The sequence below is a fragment of the Monopterus albus genome, unplaced genomic scaffold (genome assembly GCF_001952655.1).
Source record: "Monopterus albus unplaced genomic scaffold, M_albus_1.0 scaffold32.1, whole genome shotgun sequence".
In the NCBI taxonomy this organism is placed as follows: domain Eukaryota; kingdom Metazoa; phylum Chordata; class Actinopteri; order Synbranchiformes; family Synbranchidae; genus Monopterus; species Monopterus albus.
Window position 1 is genome coordinate 789,526 of NW_018127912.1, and position 16,608 is coordinate 806,133.

At 43.3% G+C, this 16,608-nt stretch overlaps 1 protein-coding gene across 10 annotated transcripts in view; it reads left to right on the forward strand.

Annotated features, from left to right (window-relative positions):
- nfixa (nuclear factor I/Xa) overlaps positions 1-14,721 on the forward strand; it is a 139,791-nt gene extending 125,070 nt beyond the window's left edge. For 6 of the 10 annotated variants that reach the window (XM_020596931.1, XM_020596933.1, XM_020596930.1 and 3 more), the window contains 4 exons: positions 6,861-7,030; positions 8,594-8,741; positions 10,911-10,999; positions 13,712-14,721. In XM_020596931.1, coding sequence (XP_020452587.1) covers positions 6,861-7,030; positions 8,594-8,741; positions 10,911-10,999; positions 13,712-13,726 — 422 coding nt within the window. In that variant the 3' untranslated portion in view covers positions 13,727-14,721. The remainder of the gene's footprint in view (positions 1-6,860; positions 7,031-8,593; positions 8,742-10,910; positions 11,000-13,711) is intronic. The other 4 variants (XM_020596937.1, XM_020596938.1, XM_020596935.1 and 1 more) reach the window with 2 other exon arrangements.
- The last annotated feature ends 1,887 nt before the right edge of the window (positions 14,722-16,608 follow it).

The following is a 16,608-nucleotide window of genomic DNA, read 5'->3' on the forward strand; positions in this document are numbered from 1 at the left end:
ATGCTTATCGTGCTACCCACCCCTGCAGGTGTTCAGGTGCCTGCCTTGCCTCCATCCCTCTGTCGCTTCATCCCTCCCTTGCTTCAGATACCTCATTAAGACGCTTACTGCCTGTGGATGAGAGGTGTAAAACCCATCCTCCTGCTCTATAACTCTCCCTTCACCCCTCCATCCCTGTCTCCCTTCTGTCTAATTGAAAACCTGTACAGCAGGAGGGGCCCGAGGGAGGGAGAGAGGAGAGGAGGAGGAGAGGGAAGCACAAAGCAGGCAGGTGGATGGGAAACATGGAAAGTGGGGGGGGTGAGAGGAAAGAAGAACTTAAATGGTGATGGCTTATGAGAGAGCAGGGTTGCCAGGGTGTGAACTAAAGGAGCCAAGAGCCCTGGTTAGGTTTTGCCCCAGTCTACTCTCACCCGAGCCTGAGGGGATGCTCTCCCGCTCCTGCTCCACTTAGCTGTAAATGTAATTAAGAGGCTGCTCATCAGAGCCACAACAGAAGCTGCTGCACATCTTAGCGCATCAGAGCCTCACCTCCCATCTTTTTCCCGTCTCTCCCTCACTCGCTCTAGCTTTCCGTTTACCACCCCCTTGCTCTCCAAAATGCAACACACAACCTTGTACACCTCCTAATGAGTTTAGCAAATAGAAGTAAAGAATAGCCTGCAAATCTGGACCATTTATCCAATTAATCTACAAAGCAAAAACAAAAAGTGAAGAATTAGAAAGCCAAAACCTTTTGTAATTATCAGTCATTTTTTTATTTTGTGTGGGTTTGGAAGTAGGTTTGAGCAGTAGCTAGCACAAAGCATGTTCCACACTCAAGAAACAAAGGCAAAAATTAGAGTGATAGGCTTGAGAGAGCAAGGATGGAGTACGTAGAGAATGTGTGATTTTGGTACGGTGTGTATCCGATTTTCCAAAGGATCCCACCTGCCACAGGCAAAGCTCGTCTGGGAATTCCTGTCCAGGTGGGGGGGTATGTAAACAAGTGCACATGCACACACACACAAACAAATCAAGGGGTTTCTAAAAAGCAGAAAACACACACAAACAGGTACGCCTTACCGTCTGTCCACAGCTCCATCTACTCCCCACCTTCTTCCATAACCAACAGAGCACACACATCCAACAAACACACACACACACACACACCCAGCTGAAGCATGGTCCCAGATGGTGTTTCCATGTGTGTGCAGCCTTGGGATCCATGAGGATGCGGAGACATCTGCTCCACAGGGACTGGAAGAGAGGTGGGGGAGGGCACTGGAGGCAAACGAAACAACCATGATTTCATATTAGTTCCAAATGATTGTGAAATTTTCCCAAGACACCAGAGACTTGTGGTGGTTGGGGCTGTGCTTGGTGCAGTGAGAGGGATATGACTGGACCTACATTTGTGGTTTAAATCGCTGGCGAGAGGAGAGTTCCCTGACTTTTCTTCACTTGTTTAAACCACTATCTTCTATCTTTTCCATCTGTGTGTGAGTGTGTGTGTTTGTGTGTGCTTCAGAGGCGCATCTGGTGGCAGGCCTGTTAGTGCAAAGAGGCAGAAGGGTCAACACAGGGAGCGCTTGATTGGTTGCCAGTGCTATACTAAGGCTTGCCAGGAGAGGAAATAGTGCAGTTGTGGCACATACACACACAAACCAGATCAGACAATTGCATAGTCTCTGAAGCACTGAAAATGTTGTCTTTCACATTCCCTCAGTGATTGTGACAGTGCTATAACTTCATATTTATACAGATGTCAGTCTTGATCTGATCTTTTCGGTTTCCTGGCTCTTGATTGCGTTTCATGTTATACTTCCAAAATAAAAGCACATAACTACAGTACATCTCTGATACCATAACTGTTTAATCTATAAGCTTCTGGTTCTTTCTTCCAAACCTCAGTCTTTTCCAGCTCTCCCCTCCAGGTGCCTTTTCTTTGTTTAATTCTGCTGCCTTCTCTTATTTCTACTTTGCTCCCACCAGTGTGAGTGTCATAGCAATCACTGCTAACTATTGGTGTCAGAAGTGGGCTTGGTGTTGTCTTCATGCTTGGAATTTGTCTGACAGTACAATACGCCCCCACACTCCGGCTACAGTTGGGGTGGGGTGGGGGGATATACGTCTGCTAAAGACATAAATGGTTCACACATATTCACTCCCACCTGCTTGAGACTTAACTCTTTCACACAGGGAGGGAAGGTTTTACACGCCCCCACACTCCCATAGACGTTCACACATCTCCAGCTGGAGAACTGAGGAAGAATCGAATTTAATGCCTTGTTTGATGCAGACGGGCCACAGAAATAGACTACCAAAAAAAAAATAAAAGGTCTAAAAAGTTTAGAAAGGGAACATTATCACATCACTCACTTGTTAGAAAGATTAGAAGAAAATTTGCTGAAGAAGAGAATTTTCTGTTGTTTCATCTGTTACATGTTGCAGTGTGGTAAGGGTCTTTGTTTTTGTGTGATTGAACATGTACTTGTGCTTTTTTTTGCTCAGCCACTGAGTGAGAGCGTGTGCGAGCGAGAGATAATAACCATATTTAACATCTTATGACATTCCAATTTCATACATGTCGCCAGAGAAGCGCATTAAAAAAGACACTGCTGCATTTTTCACAGGTTCTGCTTTGTTCTTTTGCTCCCTTGCTCCTTCGCATATTTTCATGTCTCCCACATTCTTCTCACCTCCTTCTTCCTCTCTCTCTCTCTCTCTCCGTCTCCTCTCTCTGTCCGTCTGCTTGTCTTTTGCACTCAGCAGCTGCCGTGTCCATACTGTACAGTGTGTGCTATTTCTGAATGAAGCCTTCTTCTCGTGCAGCCAACCTGTGAGCTTCACTGAAGCCAGACCACAGCTAGCTGACTGTGGCTGTATGGTGGCCATGCTCATACTCAGAAAAAAGCCTGGAGTTGGCACCTGAAAGAGAGAGAGAAGCCTAGAGAAAGAGAAGAGACAGAAAAGCATACAGTGGCACAGAAGAGGTTATTGTAGCTACAGTTGTGCTTTGGCTCTGAAACAGAGACCAGATTGGCTCTAACTCTTATTCCCCTTTTTTCCTTTGAAGACACGCACTTTGGCTATGAAATAGTTCTCAGTCCATATTATATGACTGGGAGCTGGGAATCCTACAGTATTACTCTGAATTACTTATTACAGCACAGGGGTTGTAAAACCCCATTTTTAACAGTCAAGATTTCTTGGGTCTTTTCAACATCTTTATGCTGTCTGATTGCATCATCCTCTGATTGACTCCTTGAAACTGTCAGGAGTGAATGGGCAACAGCCAGAAGGATAGGGAGCAATGCACTGCCATCAGTCAGTGAAGAAATTAAACAATTAATCAGAAAATCGTGATTGTTTAAGTCCCCTTCAATAAGAATCTGATTTTTTTTAGCACAGCCAATTAAATAAGCAACATTTTGTTAATTAAAACCACCTCTCTTTTCCTCCCTTTTCCCTCCACTTTTTTTTTTTTTTTTTTTTTTTAAGCCAAATCAACCTTTGTTAGATCCTCGCCTGGTTCACTTAAGAAGCCGGGGAAGTTTGATTTCAACGCCCTGACTTCCCAGACGAGGTCCCCCCGAATGGCGTTCACACACCACCCGCTGCCTGTGCTGGCAGGAGTGAGACCAGGTGAGAGCCCTGCCATGAACCTGACATACCCAGTTCCCCCCTCTTCCAAAAGAGAGAGAAGGAAAGAGAGTGTCAAACGTGATCCTAGATTAACATAATTACATCCCAAAACTCCCCTGAAAACAATCAAAAAACATCAATTCTACAGTCGTGTTCTTGAAAATAAAAATGCTAAATGTACTTGCTTAAAAAGCAAAAGAAAACTTTCCAGTCCTACAGTTGCAACCACTAGAAGCTATATGGCTTCAGAGTTTCACCTGTCCAGTGTTACTGGTGTCATTATGGCTTGGCATAAATTTCTCTCTCTCTCTTTCAGCCTCTATCCATCCATCCATTTTACCATCACCTTTGTGCTTGTGTTTTTAATATTGTCATTGCATGATACCATTGCTGCATCCATGCCTTTATGACTGATTTGCCTCATATCTTACTGCTTCATGCATTTGTTGTAATGTTTTTAGAAGTCAGTTCTTGCATTTAAACTGACAAAACCTTTTATAATTATACTGTGTTCATGGTGTGTTGACCGAACACTTAAGAATTATGTTGTAATAGGACTGTAGAATTGTATCTATAGTTCACAAGCACTAAAAACTTGGAAATGTCTTCTTTTATGTGGTTAAAACAGCTGCAGTACCAAAGAAGGAATCTCCAACACATTGCCTGAAGTGAAAATATGAGAATACTTTATTATCTAGGCAAGAAGACAACTAGGGACCAATGTGTATCAACGGCCTATTGAATAGCACTAGTAGTATTGATCAGTAAGTTTTGTTGCATTCTCCGGAGTTTCGTGCTAGTGCTACCTTAAGTTACATACTGTAGCTTTAAGACATCATCTCTTTGTCCTAATAATATAGAGCAAATACAGATGTGAAAAGAGGAAAGAAGAAGTAAAAAGGAGTGGTACAGCATTTGAACCTGTACAGTTGCACAGATGTACCTTGTAGTGGATGAAATTTAAAAATTTATGTAACCTACAATGTTTCCAAGGTTATGTTTCATTAGAGGCACTAACAGCAGGTTGTCCTCATAAGAGCTTTTCAGTTCTATAGGATAACTGACATGGTTTCCCCCTCTCCAGTAAAAGAATTCCCAAAGTCTCCGGGATCTCAAGTTTGCCAACAAGTCCCTGTAGGCTGGTCTCACTTTTCAAAGCAATAAATATGTCCTCCTCTCTCTATCTTGCCCTCTCATTCCAGTTGTCCCTCAGAGGGATGGTTTGGTCCACAGCCAAAGCAGACCTACTATGTAAAGGTCATTTGGATTCATTGCCCTCCATGTTGAAACGTATTGAATTTTACTTGTGGGGCTCCCCACAGTATATTTAGACCATAAAGTCCGAGCCAGACCTTGCACTGTGAATTTCACGTTGTTTATCAGCACAGAGCAGTCTTGAGAATCCAAAACACCAGATTCAGTTTTGCATTTGAACTGATTTCTCAAATTTGCTTCTCTCCTTTCTGTTAGTTGAAGAGGTGTGAGGTACTAGCTCAGGTTTCTTTGTTCCTCAGCTAACTTCTCACACTCTTCAAATTGTGTGTCTGTGTGTGTGTGAAATGTTGGTTAAGAGGTTTTCATGTAATAAGGAGGCTGGAATGAGAGTGTTTAGTGATTGTGTATGGGTGTCTTTGTGCTCATACGCACGGATGCACGCACGCGTGCATGTGTAAATTTACACTCTAGTGGATGACTCTCTGTGCTAAAATGGCTGCCATCCAAATACAATGTCCCTTGGAGGCCTTGGTTCTATAAAGAGACTGGAGGATGATGGGAGGGAGGGAAGGAAAGAAGGATGACAAGAGAAATGGGGGTAGACACAGAGGGGGAAGACACAGTTAGTGATCATGGCTTGCCTTGGATGGACTGGAGCTGTTAGCGCTTGCTGTATAGGTCTAGTACTGATGTTCACGGGTAAGGACTGGATGGTTTATGCCCTGCCTTTTGGCTCTGGACTGACATGGAAAGCTGCCAGGCTGACTGTTGTCTGATTATTCTAATCTGGAGAGTCCACCATTGTGGCAGCAATTACACACACACACACACACACACACACCAATACATGTACAAAAGACATGTAAACTACAACAGAAAGAGCAACACATAAACACAAAATTCACATGCGCACAAATCACGCACAAACCCAAACACAAAAAGATGGGGACACCAATACAGAACGAACAAAAGTTTGAACCAACAGGCACTTACACATGTTGTGAGTACAATATAGACAAGAGATAGTAGGTGACAGACATAATCACAGATGCTTGTTCACCAGGCTCCCCTCACCTAGCAGCTTGCCTCTTTGGTTTGGTGTGCCAAATTACCAAAGCCATAGAATCTCAGCAGACAGACAGACAGTGGATCCTAGTGTGGATATGAGTAAGTGTGTGTGTGTGGTTGGCTGACTGGCTGACTAATGTCTCCAGGAGGTGTTTTGTGGTTGATTGGGAGCGGAGGGGAGCTTCTTTCTCAAGCTTCAAGCTACTGGGCAGAACAGCACAGCAAGGATATGCTGCTGATTGATTACACCTCACCGACAAGCAATAAAACAAAAGTGGAAGAACCCCGTGTGTGTGTGTGTGTGTGGTTCTGTTGTGATTTGTGTATATATGTGTTTAAGTGGGAGAGAAATGGATAGGCAGCAGAAAGTAAAAAATACTGTAATTCTAGTGTTTATGGGACTGTGAGTGTGTGTGTGAGTGTGTGTGTGTGCGTGCATGTGTAGTGATGCCTGGCTTACCAGAGGTACAGAGGAATATAGAAAATGAATGGGACCAGATGTTGCCCAACAGCCGCGGGTAATGCCAGTCATTTGTAAGCAGAAACAGCTTCAGTCAGTCAGCAACAAGAGAATATCACAGCTATTTTCTGTGTTATGACAATAACGAGCCTAAGTGGTAACCTGGTCTTTGATGCCAGCTGTGCTGCTGCTTAGTTAAAACATATGCATGTCTCATATACTGTCATAGGTGTGCATGCTAATGTACTTAATATGATAGTCTGTAGGGTGTTATGCATGCTTAACATCTGTTTGAGTAGAACCACTGTAGAATGAATTACTTGAGCCTCATTGTACAGTATGTTTCCTACTTTTGGTCTCTTGTATGTTCTCCTCACATTCTTCTTCCCTGTTTCCTACTTTTGGTCTCCTGTATGTTCTCCTCACATTCTTCTTCCCCCTTTCCCTTACCCATTCCTGTTTCCTATCCCCTTTCTACTTTTCTTTCCAGGGAGTCCCCGTGCCTCAGCCTCAGCCCTGCACTTTCCCTCCTCCTCTATCATCCAGCAGTCCAGCCCATACTTCACCCACCCCACCATACGCTACCATCACCACCAGGACCCACTTAAGGAGTTTGTGCAGTTTGTGTGCACTGACAGCACAGGACAGCCCAGCGCACAGGTAAGTGATCTGTGGGTTCAGCAAAGAAGGGTGATGTGATGGTGGGGTGGCTTTGTTGACATAAAATCTGACACTGACAAGAATTCAGTGTATTTTTGTGGAATTTACTAGAGAAGATGCAGAATGAAAGAAAGCAAGAATTCAAGAAAAGATGCAAGGTCAAGTGAACCTATGTCTGGGAAAAGAGCAGCTTTTTTTAATGAAGTGAAGCTACTTCACCAGGGATGAGGAAATGATCTTAGGGCACACACCTCAGTTAACATAGTCACGCAGTTAGGTAGGAGAAGATCTTGCTTGTCAGTTGTGTTCTGGAAGAAAATATAAAAGGGCCCTTTTAGACAGATGGGTCAAAGGGCAGGTATGGCCTGGGCGAGCCTGGCACCTGACACTGGGTTTACTATACAGAAGCAAGGCTGCAAAGCTGAGCAGGACCAGTAAGGGATTTGTAGACGCATCAAGATGATCGGTGTTTAGAAAGTTAGGTATCCATTAGAGGAACCCAAAGCAGACATTTAAGACTCCTAGCACATTCCACTAGTTGTTGAACAAGCCCTCATTGACCCACTGCCATCTTTCGTGACATTCCTTTACTCTCAACAATGATCTATCCAGTCTGCACTGTGATCTCTCATCATAAACAAGCCCAGTGCATGATAAACGTTCGGCTAATATTGAACATATGTATCATCAAAAATAGTTATCAGTAACACATTTTGACAAACTAGTTATTAAAGCACACCATGTGTCAGCTGAATCTAGTGAGTGGCTGTGGATGAGGAGGAAGCTAATGAGACAGAGAAAAGGTGCTTGTTGGACACAGTTGAGCCTTTTTAAGGTGCAGTGACATGTCAGTGAACCGTGGTGCTCCTTGTTTAACCCCAGTAACATGCTCACACTCATCCTGAAAGCTAGAGTTTCCAAACATGAAAATCCAGGCACAGTATACAGCTTATTGTCAGCAGACGTTATTGGAGTGAGATGAGGGTTTCTGGGAGTACTGTAAACCTCTACTGTAAACTTGGCCGTCTGAGAAACTTTAAAACCACTTATCAGACCCTTTTTCATGTCCTTTGTTCTCATTACTTCACACACTAAAGACACAGTCAAATTTGACAGATTGCACCTACACTATGCACATTTGCGCACACACAAACATCCTTTTCACTTTGCCAAATTTTCCTTCTTTTTACAATTCCTAAAACAGCTTCTCCTGTGACAGCCCCGGTTTTCTTTTCCCCTCGTGCGTGACAGTGTTCATCACTTTTCCACTTCTTACTTGCCTTCTTACATTTGGTCGGATCTTGTTATATTTTTGTGTGTTTTGTTTTAAATTTGTGTGACTTTGGTGATTTCTCTTGTCCTTGTGTGCAGATGCGTGTTTTAGTTTGTTTGACTGTGTTTAAGACTACTTGTGTGGTTTCTGGTGGTATCTATATATTTGTGTTTTGCGCTTTCATGGGACATTGTGTGTGTGGCTGTATGTTGCGTGTGTGTTTGGCTCCCTGTGCGCCGTGTATTCTCGGGGTGTATCCTGCTCACCCTGTCTGTATGGTCCGTCTGCAGCCTAATGGAGGTGGCCAGAGCAAAATGCCGGGCTCCTTCCTGCTGCCCCCGCCACCCCCGGTGGCGCGCCCTGTGCCCCTCCCCATGCCCGACTCTAAAACCATCAGCACACCCACTGACAGCGGACTCAGCTCACCCGCATCTCTGTGTAAGTCACCCCCCACTCCCTTCCACAAACCCCATTACTGCCCCAGTCTCCCCACAAACTTCTCACAGAGGCCAGTCCTAATCATTTTTAGGTCCCTGTAGGTTGTTAGCTCTTAGCTGGCAGCTAATCTGTCCTCGGATCCAAGCAATCCTACGTCCAGTTTGTTATTCTAGAGCAGATTTAGTTACATCGTAGAATTTTGAGTATTTATTTGAAGTACAGCTTCCCTGTCTTTTTTCTGTGTTTAAAAAAAGTATAGTTCTGGGACTTCTATAATGACAGAAGTCTTTTTATAGTTTAACTGACTGACTGCTTACAATAAGGTTGCAGCCTGATCAGTCAGACACTCAGCAGCCCCAGGAGCATCACTCCTTTTTCATCCATCACCTTATGGACTGTATGCAACAACACTGAACCAGCAAGATCCAATTTTGTTGAGGCAGAAGCCACGCCTTTGCCCAACCAGAGATCCTCTTCTCTTATCTCCTGCTCTCACTTGCTCTGAAATTCTGTCTCCTTTTCTCTCTTCATGACTTTGCAACTCTCCTCAGCCTCTTTCCTCTGCCCTTTCGCTTTCCTCAGAATCTTTGCATTTTCTCTTTTCTCTCACTCTGGTGTTGGGTTTCCTACTAGCACCACAAGAGGCAGTGTAGTCTCTCTCCTTTCTTTTTGATGTGTTTTGTAGTTTTGGGGGAGCAGAGCAGAGCAGGGCCCTGTGCACGTTGCCTCTGTAGCCGCAAGCCTTTGATCAATGCAGACTTTGCATGTCTGTTTGTGACAGCGGCAATACAATTCCCCCCCTTCTCCCATTTCTTTTTTTTTTGCTTTCTTCTTTTCTTTATTTGATACACTCGCAACCTCCTTTCTTTGTTTCTTTTTTCCATTATTTCACTTTTATCTTTTTAAGGGAACAAAATTAGGGCAGTTGGCGTGGACTCCAAAAAAAAAAAAAAAACATCATGCCCCACTTTACCCACCCAATTCCCTCCAAACCTTCACACAAATCTCACAACAATTAAAAATTGAGAGCAACAAAAACATGGAAATCGCAGTATCACAGGAACAACCCAGGATCTTTAAACATGAATGATAGAATCTAATCAAACCTGTCTAAGTAGTGCTGGACCGCAGGAGCAGGAGAGAGGAGTGTCATCAGGGAGCGGTGAGGTTTTGGTTGGTTCCAACCTGACAGGTGCGGTGCGAGAGTCGGGCCACGGGAGAGGCACACCGAGAGGGGGCACTGGACGGAGCAACCGGGGCACCTTCTCCTCCTTTTGCTTTGACTTTTCTCCTCTTCCTGTCCTATCAACTTCTCCTCCTCTTCCCCTTCCAGTTCTCTCAGAATAACGTGTCACTTCATTATTTATTTATATGAACGTCCTATATAAATAAATATTTCCGTCTCTTTTCTCATTCCGGTGACTGTTATCATTGTATTTTTTCTTCCCCCTTTAATTTTGTTTGATTCTCAAGATATCATAATTACAGCCATAAGGAAAATGCACACAAAGCCTACTTATGATGCACTCTCACCCTCAGTCATGCATCTGTTTCCAGCCCTGTCACTGTCACCCCCACACATCCCTATCCCCCCAACTTCACTCAAGTCATGCACAGCAAAACTACTCAGCCCCCATGTTGGAGTCCAGAGAGCACAACTGCCCTAAATTTGATCCTGTGACATCACTGAATGGTGTCACTTTGTAATAAGATGCTCCTCTTAACTTGTTAAATTTAAATGGAGCATTGGTATCCCCTGATGATTAATACACTTCCTCCATTGGTCACTCTTTTATTAAGCCAACAGTGAGTCCTTCTGTGGTTTTCTGTGATTACAGTGGCTTATTACTGAGGCCAGGGGCTGCTGAGGAGCGTGTGTGACTAACAGCACAGGCATATATGGGGGAAATAGCTTCATGTTAAAACTAATCTTTACAGAACTACAGATTAAACAAAGTCAACAATTGACTAAGAGGGTATCAGTATCCCTGACCCTTTTTTGCATTTTCCCAGTAATTAATTTGGCAGTGATACATAGCCCAGTAGTCAGTTATTATTCTAGTAAAATATATACAGTAGATAATGAGCATCGGACTCTACTATAAGCTTAGTGTGTATGTGTGTGTGTAAAAGCATGTACAGTACACACTTGTTTCTCTCTGTTTATAGCATACTCCACGCCAGGCTCCACAGCTCCCAACCGGTTTGTCGGCATCGGAACACGGGACAACTTTCTGAATATCCCCCAGCAGACTCAGGTACCCCGCCAACCTCCCTCATTTAATTAACATCCACCCATCCACCTCCTCCTCCTGTTTTTATGTCTTCTCTTCCCTTTTCCTCATTCCTGACTACAAGCGTGACTGCACAGTGTTGCACGTAGATGCGACTTTCCAGCGCACTATTAACACAGACCTCTTTGGGTTTAACGGGACAAGCATGTCATTCAGAGCAAAGGCTGTGATACAGAGGCAATACTCAGGCAATGACCCCGAATTGCTGCAATCAGTGATGATCAGTTGTAAGAATGTTTTTCTAGCCAAACTGTTATTTCAAAAGGCATATATGAGCTGATACAGGTTTTAAAGTGTCTAAAACAATAGCTGATAGCTGTTTGAAAACCTATCCACCTAACACAAAGAGTTGCCCGTGTATCAAGGCCTTTAGTTTCAGTAAAGGTTTACAGTTTCTGTAGTTTCCCCTCAGTTCATGTAAGCAGTGCCAGATAGTTTTTGCTCCAGCAGTGTTGATTTATCTCTGCTAGGCCCCACAGTGTGTATTAGTGCAGTGTGTGAGGCCACTACATTGTGGTTTCAGCTTTGGCTGTGCTCTGCCACTGGGCTGCAGTGTCTTGGGCCTCCTCCATCACCAACACAACTTTTCTCATTAGGGGCTAACCGCACCTGCCTGCAGCCAACTCGGCTCTCCTGTCCTCCCCACACATGGAAACAGTCTACATTCCTCCTCAGCACAGCTCTTCTTGGCTGCTCTGCTCCCCCCATGCATCAGCAGAATCCACCCCACCCCCTCACTTTCTCTACCCTCTTTTCTCCTGCTGCTCCCTCTAACATTTTTGAACTCCCCACCTGCACCCCTCTCACACAGATGTAGTATTGGCACTGTGGGGACATCCAAATGTGTGCACACACAGGCGCGTACATACATACACTTCCACTCTGTGCCAGAACTCTTGCCGCTCATTTACTCTACTTAAAAACACCAGGGCTTTTTACACCAACTTACATCTGTTCAGAACCGCTTAATTGTCTCCTACTTTCGCTTATCAAACAGTACTGAAAAATATCATGTAGAACATTTCCACCAGGTTTACAGCATGCACAGAGAGAACCTGGGCACTGGTATGAACTACTCCCAGTTAGCTGAGCCTAGTAGGTCAGTAACAGCCTCAGCCAGAGTGAGTAAGGTCTCTGCCTATCCTGCTGTTCACTGGCATATGGAGAGGTTCAGGCGACAGCACTGCCAGCCCGCCTTGCTGCGTGCTAGCTAACTAGCCAAGACAGAGGGAGAGAGTCTTCCTACTGTTGTCATAGCAAGAACAGAAAAGCTGGTCTGAAGAGCTCTCTGGTGGTGAAACTTCAGCTAAGCAAATAAAGCAAGGGAGATATGGGAGCATGGATGAAAAAGTAAGAGCGAGTGGGAGACAGCGAGGGAAAAAAGAGAGAGGGAGTTGTTGAAGCTCACTGCACGCCACAGTCACGTCCCGGCTGTCTGGTTGCCCACAGCAACCAGACATGATGTCATAGGCAGTTGAACTTGGACTTGAAGGGGGGTTTTGGAGAGGGGGTCCACTTTCCACTGCCAAGGATTACACTGGGAGAGCTAGAGTAAAAGAGAGAGAGGAAAAGAGAAGGGAAGTTGGAGCCAGGAGGAGGAGTTATCTACAAACACCGAAGAATCATGGGTAGGAAGGAGGGAGGCAGAGGTGGAGAAGGATACACGAAGGTTGAGATCAGGTTAAAACCTCTGAGTTTGCAAGAATAAGGGGACAAGAGAGGGTTTGCTGGTAATGGTGGGCCGAGGCCTGCGAAATGTCAGAGGCAGCCAGACCAGCCTGGCCTGTGCCTTCTTATCAAACTGAGAAACTGGATCCCTGGAGTAGCTGCCCTTAATAGCTTTACAGTGTAGTCTGAGGCCACACAGAAGACACATTTTTGGAGGATCGCCTTACATGTAAACTGCACATGACACAACAGAAGTTCTGTGTTTGCTCACTGGGAACCATTCAGACAGACACAAAAACTGCTGCCATAATGCTATTTGTAGTTTTGAAATAACATGTGTGTTTTAATGAATAAAAAGCCAGAGTCAGCATTGTTAAAAAGGCAAGGGCTAAAGTTCAGGTAGAAACTTTTCAACACTGTATGGGACAGCTGAGCTCAGCGAGTGCTGTAAGTGAAGGAGATAAGCTGGTGTGGGTGGCCACCTAGTGGATACAAGTTCTTTTTTTTTATGTTAGTGGTTCCCAACTGTTTTGTCTGTGATCCCCTAATCCAAATTAGTATCTACTTACAACCTTTTGTTACCACTTCCATATGCCTCCTGGAAGTGAACAGTTGAACTATTTTTTAATGTTATTTTTATAAACTTGAGGAAGTGACATTATCCAGAAATTTACCAGACCAAAAGGCAACAAATATGTGGCATAATATTTTGATTTAGTTCTGGTCTGTTTAATCTCCATGCAACCTCTCAGATTTATCTTATGTTCCTTTGTGAGAGATTCTGACCTTGCTATCTGTCAGTTTAAGATGTTCTGTGTTCATGCTTTATACCTTATGATACTGTGTTACTCTATGTCCCACCACTTCTGTCTCCATGCATGCCAAGAGTGTGTGTGTGTGTGTGTGTGTCCATACCATAGGTAATTTTCTGTACTTTTTTTGCAAGGAGCAGTCTGAATCCAAGTGTAAATTTGCTAATGTCAATGCGTTTTCTTTTCTTCTCCACAGTCCTGGTTCCTCTGACAAGACTTCTCTGAATCAACAGCTAAAATTGTGTCATGAAAATTGGAAATTTGAAAAAAAAACCAACAGATCACCGCTGATTAAGATCAGACTGCTGACACTAAAAAGGTCTTTTCCTCTCCCCAACACTATTCAAAGTACAACTACAGAGCCCACAAAACTCGACCCCGCACCAAGAGGATTCCCAATCCAACACAATTCGAACAGGAATGTTCATCCCCCTTTATGTAGGAGGCTTCAGTGAGATTGAGTGGACAAACTCAGAATGCAAGGAGGAAGAAGATGAGGAACTGTCTCTCACACACTGAGAAATTTCAGAAAGCAAACACAATATGGTAATCTGACAAATGACCAATTAGACACTTGTTTCTTTTTCTATGTTATTTTTTTATTTTGTTGTCTCCACAATGAAACTCCATGCATTGGCTGGGAGATCCAAAAAATAGTGGTAACTGGTGAAGTTGGATGTGAAAGTTGAAAATTGCATGCCTCCACATTTTGTGTATTTCTCCTCACGCTTCTCCTCTGGGTGCACGGTCCCCACCGGACCCACATCCCCTCCCACCTCACCTGGAGCTCAGTGCTGCACAGGGTCCGCACCGAGACCACAGCCACATGCCCGCGTGTCACTAGACTATGCCGCTTTATTTGCTCAGCCCTGAGTCTCTTTCATTTTTGATTGGCCAATCATAGTGACACCATCCAATGGTGTGACATAAATGCACTACGTGGCTGGTCTTTGTTTACCTGTCAAAGTGTGAGGGTGTCCTGTTGTGGCAGAAGTGATAGCCATGAGGCAAGTGCAAGCGAGTGAATACACGACAATACAGTCAAAACACTAACTCTACATGTGCTCTTTCGTCCCCTCACCTATGCACTATTAATTTTTAACAAGGGATGAACAGGATTGCACACTGATGGTCAGATGAATAATTACAGAAGTGAGTCGAGACTGGCTGCCACTGCAGGGCTGTAGCTGCGCTAATTCTTGGCTCCGCAAAACACACACACACACACACACACACACAGGCTTGCATACAGTAGATAGAGACCGCCACCTTTCAGAGCCACTCACAATATCACTTCATCATTCATAAACATGGGATTCAGATTACAGTAATGCACATGCAACTTTGGCTTCATATTATTAGCTTTCATTTTGCTTGTAGAGGTTTTCTTGCGATTTTTTGTCAGTTTTGGTTTTGTCCCCTTCGATGGTTTTAACTTTTCCTTGCATGACATAACATTTTTCTTTGGTTTGCAGTAATACATTAAGTATCATGATTTCAAAGCAAAACAGCAACTGGAGTTTCACAGATCTCTCACGTACTGTATGGACAGCATCTCTTGCATCATTTTACCCTGTACCCCTTAGTCCAGACAGAAACAATCCACACAGACACACATAAAAATGCGCAGAAAACCATCAACCTAACATAAATTAAGAAAGGGAAGCCTTTATATTTGGTTCTCCAGACTGCCTTTGTTAATGGTTTTTCATTCACTTAAGAGTTGTCTTTCTAATTTGAAATATATTTTCTTTGTAAATGTTCACATTGAAATTGCAACTTGTATTATTTTCATCATGACACAATCCAACAAATGCCGACCTCACAAAATAACTGGACTGCCTAGCTGTTGGTTCTATTTTGCAGGGATAGTAAACAGGGCTGAGACCCTGATCTCAGCCTTTCTAGTAACATTAGCTCTATGTACTAAAACCATATATCAAGACTATAACAGTATATGAAAGTGCCTCTGTATTCCCTTCATGCAATTAGTAATAAACTTAACTTCAGGTTCTCTTCCCACATATAAGCTAAAGCTACGGGGTATGGTAGCATTGGTGCATGTGGAAACCATTGGCCTAGGACAGATCTTTATAGAGGACTGCAAAGTTTTTTTGTAAAGACAGAGAGAGAGATCTTATACATATATATTTATGATATGATGCTCCTTTTTAACTTTTACTACATGAGCTTGTTGGCAGTCTAGTTATTTTCTGAACTCTCACCCCCCCACCACAACCTGTCACCTTACTGTTACCAGTGCGAATCAGACGACACACGCCATCGCCATCTGCAGCGCAGCATTATAATACCTAGATGAACATGTTAATAATCGACAGTAGGTTTGAAGAAAAAAGTGTTTGTTTTTTGATGGAAAGTATTATTATTGAAAAATATGTGTCGATTGAGCCACGTGCAATGCATTGGGTAGATCATTGTGTTTGTCTGTTAGAGATTTTTAAGAAAGTTAAGAGAAAAGAGAAAAAAAAATGTATTTGTTTCAAGTCCATAAGCTCCAGGACTCTAAACTAGAGAGCCATGAAAAATCCTAGTCTTTGTAAGTTGGGGGTATTTGTTTTTATTTCCTTTTGTCTCTTTTTTAATGTTTTATGTGTAATCATTTGTTTATAAAAATGTGGGAGGGCTGAAGGAAAAAAATTTACACAACTTCATAAAAGATCTTTATCATCAGATGAAAACTGGTGCTTTAACACTATAAAGTACATTCAGAACTATTATAAATGAATGGTAATGAACAAAAATAACAGACCATTTAGGAAACAGCATTATTCCTCTCTCTGTTTGTATTCTTCTTCTATTTGTAATGAGTGGGGGGAGAGGTTCCTATTCCTTAAGGTTGTGACACAAAAGGCATTTTGGTTCAACCTTTAGACATAAAAAAAAAACTGTCAAGCCTAAGAAATGTACCCACGCACTGCCTGAAACTCACCAGCAAGAAAAATTTAAAAATTCCCAATTTAACATGTTAGCAAAAATACATGACAAGTTCCTCCCTGTGCTGCGGGAGATGCTTCACATCCAGAGATCTTTTTATTCCCATGATCATCATCATACCTTTCTGAATCTCAGCAG